This window comes from Quercus suber, unplaced genomic scaffold (genome assembly GCF_002906115.3).
Source record: "Quercus suber isolate HL8 unplaced genomic scaffold, Cork oak 2.0 scaffold_219, whole genome shotgun sequence".
NCBI classification, from domain to species: Eukaryota; Viridiplantae; Streptophyta; class Magnoliopsida; order Fagales; family Fagaceae; genus Quercus; species Quercus suber.
The window spans coordinates 269,248-280,977 of record NW_027069677.1 but is presented as its reverse complement, the minus strand read 5'-3'; the positions used below and the strand labels follow the sequence as shown (position 1 = coordinate 280,977).

At 33.4% G+C, this 11,730-nt stretch overlaps 1 protein-coding gene and 1 pseudogene across 2 annotated transcripts; both read right to left on the bottom strand.

Annotated features, from left to right (window-relative positions):
• Positions 1–337: 337 nt before the first annotated feature.
• Positions 338–3,475, bottom strand: LOC112000304 (aconitate hydratase, cytoplasmic-like; annotated as a pseudogene).
• Positions 3,476–4,717: 1,242 nt separating this feature from the next.
• On the bottom strand, positions 4,718–10,355 carry LOC112000321 (uncharacterized). 2 transcript variants are annotated; one of them, XM_065779852.1, is made up of 9 exons: positions 10,042–10,355; positions 9,373–9,429; positions 9,083–9,135; positions 8,255–8,306; positions 7,298–7,363; positions 7,156–7,215; positions 5,817–5,859; positions 5,382–5,426; positions 4,718–5,077 (listed from the first exon to the last, which is right to left on the bottom strand). In XM_065779852.1, the coding sequence occupies exons 1-9, from the start codon at positions 10,151–10,153 to the stop codon at positions 5,014–5,016; spliced, it is 552 nt and encodes a 183-aa protein (XP_065635924.1). In that variant the 5' UTR covers positions 10,154–10,355; the 3' UTR covers positions 4,718–5,013. The 2 variants fall into 2 exon arrangements, with proteins under 2 accessions (XP_065635924.1, XP_065635925.1); XM_065779853.1 differs by having other exon boundaries at positions 10,038–10,145.
• Positions 10,356–11,730: the final 1,375 nt, after the last annotated feature.

Here is an 11,730-nt window from a genome sequence, read left to right as displayed (position 1 = left end):
GGTGACATAAGGCATACCACTTTGGTCCTGAAACACAGGGTTCAACATCTGCCAAGTCCAATTGCAGACAAGATGTGTGCTCTTTATAACTTGGCTCTAAGACTTCTATCTTAAATTTAATATCTATTAATGAAGATGACAAGATGTGTACTCTTTATAACTTGGATCACCAAAAATTGTTTATTGTTTATATAGGTTTCAATTTTTGTTTATTGTTTCCTAAATTTTAATTCTAATATGTCTTGAATATTTTAATTTTGTTCGTCAAGACATATTAGAATTAAAATGAATATTTAATTTTGTTTTTCAAGACATATTACACCAAGACAAGTCCAATTGCAGACAGGATGTGTACTCTTTATAACTTGGATCACCAAAAATTGTCACGTTAACCTTGGATCTAAGACTTCTATCTTAAATTTAATATCTATTAATGAAGATGACTAGAAATGGGAGACCATACCTCATTATAGTCAACAAACATTTTGTTTGCACGCAAATATGTTTCTATCATTGACAACTATATAAGCAAAATAACGGTCAGACCACATGATATAACTTCACTTAAGCACCAATATCTTTAACACAACATCACTCAAATCAGGTGGAGGAGGAGGAAGATCTCACTGTCTCATCACTTCTTCCAGTTAATTTAAGGTATTGCAATGTCACATGATCTACAGGGAAAAAGCCCATGGTTGCCCCATAATTCGGGAGACATGTTAGCAATAGTGGCCCCATCAGCCAGTGATAATTCACCCATACCCTCACCTGTATGCATATGAAAATGAGTTAGAGCTATATACAGAATAAAACGAGTTTGACTGGAAATTTTAATTCCTTCAGATATGGAGACTAACAACTGAAATTTCTATCTTTCACATCTCCAAAATTATTAGCTTACCATAAAACTCAACAAACTTGCCAACAACACCATGCTTCCTCAACATTTGGGTCACAGTTAAAACTAAGTCAGTTGCGGTAACACCGTTATGCAGTTTTCCGGACAACTTGAATCCAACAACACCAGGCAACACCATGCTCATTGGCTGTCAAATTTGCAATATACAAAGTTGAAGGAAGACACAAAGTCAATTATGACTTATGCACGTGTCCAAAGAGTGGTAGCAAATGCCTGTTGGTGTGTGCTAATTCAAAGACAGTTGTGACCATGGGAGAAGGTTGTGTATTTTAACAGATAAACCTAAATGAGGGTTTTTTTTACAAGTATAGTGAACAGATTAATCTTCTTCACCAATGCAAATGTCCCAGTAGATTTATTAGATTGAACAACACTTTTGATTCAAGTTAAAAGAAACTCCTTTCCAAACTCAGGGCACTTTACCTGCCCAAGCATTGTTGCCTCAGCTTCTATTCCTCCAACTCCCCAGCCTGCAACTCCCAACCCATCAATCATAGTTGTGTGGGAATCGGTACCCACCACACTATCAGGGTAGAGGGTGCCATTAGTATTAAAAACAACCCTTCCAAGGTATTCCAGATTAACCTACGATTGATCAGAAAAACATAGTTCCAAATATGTCATTTTCAATTAACAAAGTGACTCATTTAAAGCAAGCAAGGCCTATCGACAACAGCTCAAAGGCAAGCAATGGTGGTGCACCACAAGTTTTGCACTCAAAGAATAGGGTGCATATTTCATGAAAGTTGTAACCTAGCGCCTTGAGCCTATCAGTAATAGCAAAACACTGAACACTTGCCAAGCAGTAAAAGTAGGATTTTTTATGTGAATATACAATGTCAAATTCCTTACCTTGTGAACAATTCCTGAACCAGGAGGATCGACAAGCATGTTATGGAAAGCAGATGATCACCACTTAAGAAAACCAAATCTCTCCTTATTCCTCTGAAACTCATGTTCCATATTAGCCTGTACTGCATTTTCGGATCTACCCACATCAACTTGAACAGAATGATCAACAACAAGGTCTACTGGAACCTGGATGCAAATATATTATGTTAAAGTGAAATCCCCACGAGTCATTTGAATGGACAAGCCATAATGCATAAAAAAAATTATTTAAATGTACTAGAATTATACAATGCATTTTCATCCACCATCAACAATCATATTAATTTTCATTGTAATGTAACGTCAAGGACACAAGCCATAAAATCATCAACATCGGAGGCAGTTTTAAATATCATCATTTAGAACTGAGAATAAAAACGAGAATTACCATTGATCAAGAACAACAGCTACATTCATCTGAAAGCTAAACACTTCCATTACAGGAATTTTATTCCATCTGATATTGGATTAAAGACTAAAATTGACACATAGATGGACTCAGAACGTTGTAGGTAAAACTAATCGGTATCCAACTATGCAATAAAATTTATATGGAAAAAAATGGGGATTCATAAACCAGTGGATTGATCTTGTTAGGATCCGCACCAAGCTTCTTCATGGCATCCTGCATGCAAGCAAGGTCAACCACTGCCGGTACTCCAGTAAAGTCCTGGTAAACACAACACAACCCTTAAAAAGTGGACTAAAGTAAATACTTCAAGCTAACACAATCACGAAAATCATTCTATGAACCTGCAAGAGAACACGAGCAGGCTTGAAGGGAATTTCAACTTGCTTTGGAGATGTATTCTCCCAATCAATAATCTTTTCAACATCATCAACGGTAACTCGGAAGTTGTCACAATTAGATGTGGCAGATTCCAATAGAATCCTTATAGATTAGAGTATGGCAGCCTGTCTGCAATTCTCCAAAAGGTCAAATATGACTTTATCAAAAAACTGTAGAAACAACAACTTTGAACAAATACTGAATTTGATATTAGCAAGAGGCAAAATAATAAATCCCCTTAAAAATGGAGTGAACATGATTCATAGAAGGATAATATTTTTATCCAGGAAATCACATAAACCTGTTTCTCTCCATTAATATACTTGATGCTAGATAGGACAATAAACAGGATGTTCAGGAAAAAAAAGGCGGTTTACTAATAGAATCTAGAATAAAATTAAAGAGTGCTAAGCTAGAAGAATACAAACAAAAGAAAAACAGTATAGTTTATGTGAATAAAAATCTACCCAGGCATTCTAAATTCATAAGAAAAACCCTCAATTACAGGCATCAAACAAATTTACCAAATGAATACAAATTCCCCAACAAAATCAAATATTCACTGCTTTATGCAGGAATTCCACAGTGTCTTTCCTCTCTTGGATTTAGGCTCAGAAAAAAATCACTCAAAAACTAAGTGGAACATTGATTCTTTACAAGCATTTCTAGGCACGGAAAAATGATTGCAATACCGAGTCCAAATCTTCTCTCCCACTTTTTTTGCTCCACTCTATAGCTCAAGGGAAAAGTTGCATTGTGGCTGGATCGAACCTAGGTGGTGCTAGAGAATTCTAAAGAGATCATTTAGGCGTGAAATTGAATGCCCTAGCCTTTTCATTGTACCATGTCCTTTTGTTCTTATGTTAACTACGTGCGAGTAAATTATCGTTCGCGGTAATGTTTCAGAGTCAATTTTTATTTTTATTTTTAGCTGAATGTTCAAAGAGTTAAAATATGCTCCTTTTCTCTTGAATTTGTTTTGATTATAGAACTAGAAATTATTAGCGACAGATTTTAATTGATCTTATTAAAAAGTGAATTTCCTCTTGTGCAGTTGATTGAAAGATTAAATCTTGCATACCCTAATCACATATTAGACCATCCCAAAACCAAACAACAACACATATCAGTCCATCCTAAAACTAAACAACAACACATATCACATATTACATCTCTCTCTCTCTCTCTCTCCATCTTCAACTCTAAGAGTAAAGAGTAAATGTTTGTGAATGTCTTTTCTTTATTATAAATTTATATTATAGGTGTGTGAGTGTGTATTCGGTACTAGTTGTGTGTGTTATTATTATTATATTTTTGTGAATATGTGTGTGTATAGTATAACTATAATATAATTTTATATAATTTAATAATTAAGAAATACAAAAGGTTTGTTATATGTGTGTGTATTGTTATCATATTATAATAACTTTTTGTTATTTTTTTGTGAGAAAATTTTTGTTATAAAGTTAATGATTCAAGACCAAAAAAAAAAAATTGTAAAGCTAATGAAAACTTTTAGATCATACTTTAGTAAGTTTTTGTTATATATATATATATATATGAGTTTTACTAATGAATACCTTTAGAGTATACATTAGTAAACCATTTTAGAAAACTTTTTATGAAAAAGTTAATAATTTTTTTAACAGCTTTTTCAATTTTCCATAAAATGTTAAAAAAAATGAATGATTAATGTGTGTTCTAAGAGTATAAATTAACCGGATTACATACGTACGTATGTACATACATACATACATACATACTAACATATATATATACATATATATATAGCTGACAGTATTTTTTTATTGTTATCTAAGCCATCACATATTAGATTTTTACCAATCAATATTAAAAAAAAAAAATCTTGGTTTCTACATAATAGACAATAAAAAATTGGAAATCCTTTTTCTTTTTTAAAATTCGATTATGAGAGGAATTGTTTGTGTCGGAGGAATATGCATCGGGCATTTGGACCTCACAAGTGTATGAATCCCGCCAACTATGAGAGTACTTCTCCCTGGATAGCTGACTTATTTATAAACCAGCTTATAAACTTAAATAAATAGGCCCTAACACTTACGAAGAAAGAATCCCGCGACCGTAGTTTCACATTGGAAAAAGAATGAACTTATTCGTATATTATTGAGGAAAATTTTGAAATATAGTTTCACATACACAAATAAGTTCTAATCAACAAAAGTCTGAACAAAACTGTTTCATTTAACCAATGAGATTAAAGAATGTGATTATGCTGTGCTCCATGACAGATTCTCCATGAAACAATGCTGGGTTACATGTTAGTGAAGTGAGTTGAACAAGGTCATTGAAATTGGAATGAAAAACAAGGTATTATTGCTTAGACCATGAGGATTGGTGTTGGTGAGTCCCTTTCAACCATTGCCATCGTTCAAGTTGGTGGTTGCCATGTACCTGGTCTAAACGACTGCCCAGATCCTATTGGCTCTGACGACCTGGAAACAAATCAACAATGTAGAAACATCTATCATTGGAAACTTGTTGCATAAAAAACATGGCCAATGAAACTCCCTTTTTCCTTATCTTTTCTATGTTTTTTTTTTTTTGGGTGATAGGTAACATGGCTAGTGAAATCGTTGTAGTTAAAGATGTAGCATTAAGTTCTAAATTTCATGCGATTGCTTTTGATGGACACAACAAGAGCATCAACAAGATTTTTGTCTCATTGTTAATTCATGTCTCTAAGGTCTTGGCTGCACCATGCATGCACACATCAGGAACTAAGACTAGTGAACTTACTTTGGTTCTGGTTCTTCCTTCTCTGCTGCCCTCTCTTTAGAGTTACTGTAATTGAAACATAAGATATGAGATATAGGTAATAGGTTGCACAAATAGAGCTTATATTGTTATATGCTGAGCATAGAATATTCAAAAATAAGATTCTATTTCTTCTATATTTGCTTTGAAACATTATCTGAAAAAATTATACTGTAAGAAAATAAAAAGGAAGTATGAGTTTTGAGGCAGACCAAGTGAGAAAAATTAGTGTTAAAAGAAAATTAGGGGGTAAACCACTTATGCAACCATAAATTAGGAAGAAAATGAGTTAAGAGACATGGGAAGTACAATACTAAGCCAACTGGGGGCATTACATAATTGCTATAATGCTTGACCAGGGCAGCTTTTTGTTATTTTATCCTAGTATAGTATAAACAAAAATATGGGCACACCCACCTCATGCCATCCATTGCATCAGATGCTTCCTCAACTTTGTCACCTTTGAAAACAAGGAATATAATTGGAACATTGTAAGCACCAAACCATAAGTTTAATTGAGAAGAAAAAAAAATCATAAAAATAGTATAATTATATAAAAACTAATAAATAAATAAAAAAAAAAAAAAAAATCAGTTTGAGAGAGATTTTATACTTAAAAATAGTATAATTATATAAAAACTAATAAATAAAAAAAATAAAAAAAAAAATCAGTTTGAGAGAGATTTTATACCTTCAGAAATAAGAAAGTCATTTTTATGCTCTAGAGAACCAATAACACTAATAAATGGAAGTCCCAAGCTCTGATAGAAGCTTAACTTGCATAGATGATACAGATCATAGTAACAAAATCCTACCACTGGGTCCTTTATGACTGCAACTTATACAATTCAACGTTTTTTAAGGACATTTTACTCTTTGAATCAGTTTGGTTCATTGGTATGTATGGTTTAAGGTTTTGGCTGATGCTTCATATTTTTGGCTACTTTTTACAGCAGTATGGGTTGGGGGAAACACCTTACTTATCTTCCCTAATAAATTGGTTTTTTATTTTTTTGATAAGTATCTTCCCTAATAATCTGGTCCCATCAGATTACTGATTTTTGAGCTCTGAAAAAGAGTCCATTACTCTGTTATCTTTTCTTCTGAAATTAACATTCTACTTTTATTGATATCAATAACGATCACATTTGCTAGAAAAAGACAAAGTGATAACTGCAATTTTTTATTTTATTTTTTAAATCGCAAACCACACCATTTTATTATATAAGAAAGTTGACAAGGAAGTTAACACAACAACGCGGTTCTGTATGACACTAGTTTCTTCAGCTGACTTAATTACACAGGTAAAATGGACTTGTAAGATTTGACACGCTATCTGGCAAAGAATACAAAGTGCACAACATACCAATGGGCCAGACCTATAGGCTGAAGGCGTTATCTGGCATGTCCTATTTCTGAATAACAATATAAAAAAATGCCCACATACATGCATCAGGACACAATTACAACATTATTTTGAGTGGTGAAGTAGGAAACATGCATGTGGAATTGCGTACGAAATTGCATGCAAGTTCACTTGGGAGTCCATCGTGACAACAATTATCTATATTTCAGAATATGTGTATGACTTTGACCAGATCACCATTACAGAATGTTTTAATAACAAAGCTGATGAGTTGATATTACATTGAAGCGTTGTTCTGGGTCATTTTAACACAATGATGTGTATGAGGTCCTTGATGCTGTTTACTGAAAGTCTTCACTTAATGCAAGAGTTTTGTGAAGATTACAATACCTTCTGATGCAGTTGGAAATTGCTGAATGAAACTTTTCAAGTCTGGACCTCCAACTTGACCTATATATATGTGGTATAATTATCAGTTATTGATAAATATTTTAGTAGAATTATCAAAAAAATATTTTTGTAAATAGCTAACCAGTGCTGATGGTTTTGCGTGTAGCCCCTGCTTTGGCTCTCTTTTCCTCCTCTTCTTTCTTGAGAACTTTGTGAAATAAAAAGAATGCCGGTTAAGGTCTATGTATAATGCTAAAAAAATGATAATATAGCAGTCCAACTTAAAAGATCTTGATAGCACTTCTTCACTAAACCTTTCACAATAATATTGTCATTGTAAAGGATATGATGTTAGGAGAGAGCAGAAACACATTAAACGAAAAAAAGGGGGTGGTCGCAGGGTATAGTTGGGTTTTCATTATATTAGCGCCTTCTACGTATTGTACACTCCTACTAAAAATACAGTCCAGTTCTAAGATTTCTCCCACATTTGAAGCTTATGGCACCATTATCATAGATTCAAAACAATTTAATGTTGTTGGTTTTAATATCTATGAAGCAATCATTTCTTATACTATATAAAAATAGGACCAATATTCAATTAACTATAAAAAATTTATCCTAATGAATTTGTTCCATCTTTTATCTATAGCATTAGAAAGCAAGAAAATTACCCAATATGTTCATAAAATAATAAGAAAAAGTAGATGCTTTCAGTTTTCAAAATCTTCTAATCAATCAATGAGTAACAAGGAAAAAAAGGGTTTCTAGCATAGTTTTGTAATTGACACTATAATTAGAATTTCAGTTTTTTGCCACTAACCAGAATTTCAAAGGCATTTTTTCATGATAGCCAATTTCAAGATTTTCATGCCCTGTTCTAAAATTTGAGTGATACTTTCAGGAAAATTGCAAATCCAAGACAATTTTGGCAAAAAGCTTACTCTATTAAACGTCAATCATATGGAAATTAAAATATCAAGGCTTTTTTTATTAACCATCAGATAAATGATCACAAAAACATTAAGGAGATCGTTTGCTAGAAAGTAGCAGAAGCAACAAAACAGAACAGTCAACTGATATTAGAAGTAACCCATACGAGCAACATTCAGTCTAACTTGTTCACGCCTAGCTTCCAGTTCCATCATTTCCTGAAGAGGGGATGAACAGAACTGTCAAATACACTGTAACATTACTTAAAAAAAACTCTCTTTAAGCAACTAGAAAAGGTGTCTAAGTCTAACACACCAAGGACATCCAAGTCACAAATTATTGTCACTGGAACTTTTTAGATGGACCAGAAATTGGGTATAGAACTCTATGGTAATTACTAAGCACTCTTCTTTTTTCTCCAAGCCAAATTTCTAGGGTCCATGAACGCATTCTTTGGGTTTTATAGCCAAGGCAATAGGATCTAACATAACATTTATTGAGGGGAGAGTAAGTTCAATTACTTTTTCCAGGATCATCAATTTCATCTAAACATTAATCTCTCAAGAGGCACCAAAGAAAGAAAAGGAAAGAAATAAATGAATGCATTTTAGGGAATAATTTCAGTCAACTTGCAAGCAAAATTTTGAAAAGAAAACATGTCAGTAGCTGGAAATTCAAGCTAGTCAAAATTAGCAGTCATCAGTAGGCTGCTTTTTCCAGATAATTTGTGTGTGTGTGTGTGTGTGTGTGTGTGAGTGTGAGAGAGAGAGAGAGAGAGAGAGAGACACACACACACACACACACAAAGTCACTCTCTAGGTGTACTCTTCAGAGCAAGCTATTTAAGAAAATGTTTCCCCATTTTTGTTTTTTTCCTTAAAAATAAAAAAAGGTAACCAATATATTTGTACATCACATTACATTAGGAACTGAAATCTTACAGACATGTCATTGGTCTTGTCGACTTCAAGACAAAGAGTAGTTTCTAAATTACCTCAGCAGTTGGAGCACTTTTGCGCTGCCCATTCAGCCAACATATCCATTCAACTACAGCAAGCAAAGGGTAAACAACCATTAATTAAACAAACAAATGTAAGCTTTTCTTGCACCTAATTTCCAATTAAAACATACATAAGTTTTTTATCTATTCAATTATAAATTGTGAGCAGTTGTTCTAGTTTAACTGATCAAACAAAGACAATACCTGATAGTGATAATAACTAAGCACACAGTGACCAAGAATTTGGAACTTAAAGGAAGTAGAGCTTGCCTAAAACCAATTACCTGGAATGGAAGTTGGTTCCTTCTCTCCCTTGAATACCACCCATCTTTTCTCTTTCACTAGCATATCAATAAATTAACAGAATAAGATTTGCACATAGCAAGGTGAATTTAATGGTATAATAATAAAACGCAATTGAATTATCACTACAGCTACGTATCTTTTGAGCTAATCAGAGTATCACACACTCACAATATAAAACCTTGACTTCATTTCACCTCCAGAATGTAAGATTTTAATATTTGCATTGCATACACAAAGAAAAAAAGACCTAAATCATCTCAGCAAAAACACTTGTACAATATTCATTATCATAACGGAATTGACTTTCTTAGGTCTGGGGTTATAGTAAAATTTACAACTACAAATATCGACATTTTCTATTTCCCTGCATTTTGTCAAACACCAAATTGGCAACTTCAAAGATAAACTGATGGATCACAATAAGATCACACCTCAAGAAATTTATTCAATTTATGGAAAACAAAGACAACCCAATTGACAAATACAAGTATACAGCACAGTAGAGTCCAGTCCACTAGTAATTAATGCAATTGGAGCAAAACCCATGATACAAAAGTGCACACACAGAGTGAATAACAAAAACCCAAATCCCATAATAATGAAAAAAGCGACTGAAGGATTGAGATTGAGACTTGAAACCCACTTACTGATACCATCAATCTTTTCTGTTCTGACGAAGTATTGGTTGCCCGCTTTGTCTATCCCCATCAGAGACCGATTTTTAATGTACCCAACAATCCTAGTAAATAGCTTCGACATCTCTTACTGAAAAAACTAAAAATAAAAATTCAAATGAAACCCACTGTTGACATTGTCTTCCTCTTCCTAGAATGGCAAACAAACGGCTCTCTGAATGCAACAATAAAGTCGTTTACTGGGTTATGTGAAAACCTGGTTTTTTTTTTTTTTTTTGATAGCAGAAAACCTGGGTTTTATTTTGTTTTGTTTCCTTTGGTCTTAAAAAAATTGGGTTTGGCAACAAAGTTTTTTGGGTTTTTTTATAAAATAACTACAAAACCCAAACAATATTATTAGTTAGGCAACGTTTTAAACACATTGCATTTTTAACAATTCGACTTCAGAGGAGTCGATTTTACTGTTCATATCGCCTATTTTTGTGCCACGTAGATAAAGAAATCGAGTCCTCTATACTCATTTTTTATACATAGAAAGCGACTCCACTGAAGTCGATTTGCCCTAAAACTTACTCCACGCAGCTAAGCTTCAGTTGTCAACATAAAAGAAGCAAACGAACCATCGACCAGCAACACTGACGAGCAACCGACGAGCAAGCAGGCGCCGCGCCGATGAACCCAGGTGCCGACGAACCCAGGCGCGACGACGAACCCAGCAACACCGACGGCGAGGCGCGACGAATCCAGGCGCCGATTCTGACCAACACGCTCGGGTCCGTTTGAAGGTTGTGACGTCGTTTTCAAGGTCCGATTTGAAGATTTGAAGGTCCGATTTGAAGATTTGAAGGTCCGATTCTTTGAAGATTTGAAGGTCCGATTCTTTGAATTTCTACACATGAAATCGACTTCAGAGAAGTCGGTTTCAATACATAGAAAATGACTCCACTGGAGTCGTTTTCTATGTATTGAAACCCGCTTCTCTGAAGTCGATTTCTATGTATAAAAAATGAGTATAAAAGACTCGATTTCTCTATCTACGTTGCCCAAAAAATAGGCGATATGAACAGTAAAATCGACTCCTCTGAAGTCGAATTGTTAGAAATGCAATATGTTTGAAACGTTGCCTAACTAATAATATTGTTTGGGTTTTGTAGTTATTTTCTAAAAAAACCCAAGTTTTTTTCTTATTGAAATAACGTTGGAAAATGAGTTTGACTTAAAAGATGTTTAAAGTTTGTGCTGTGAATTTAAGAATTAGGATTTTTTGAATATATATCACTATAAGTTTCTTTAAAAAATCTTCTCCCCTTCACCGTGTGCCTTAAAAATACTTAATATTCTTAAAAAAAATGTTTTAGAAAAAGTAGTTTCCAAATAAATTCTTTTTCCATTCATATATAATTTTAGCCAAAATTTTTTGTTTTATTAGAGGGTTTGACTTGTTTTAATAATACATATAAATGATATTATAATTTGTCATGTAATGAGTTGGAAAGCATAACTTCAAATATATTTAGAGCTAAATTTTGTGCAAATTTTTCCATTTGAGCATGGAGAGTTGTTATTTGTATAATTTCTTTCACACGACCACAAAGATTATCTTTATTTAAGCAAATAATGTGTAACCTCAGTAATTATATTAAAAACAATATTTGTTAAATAATACATGTAGGGACTCAACTTGTAAGGTCCGATTTGAAG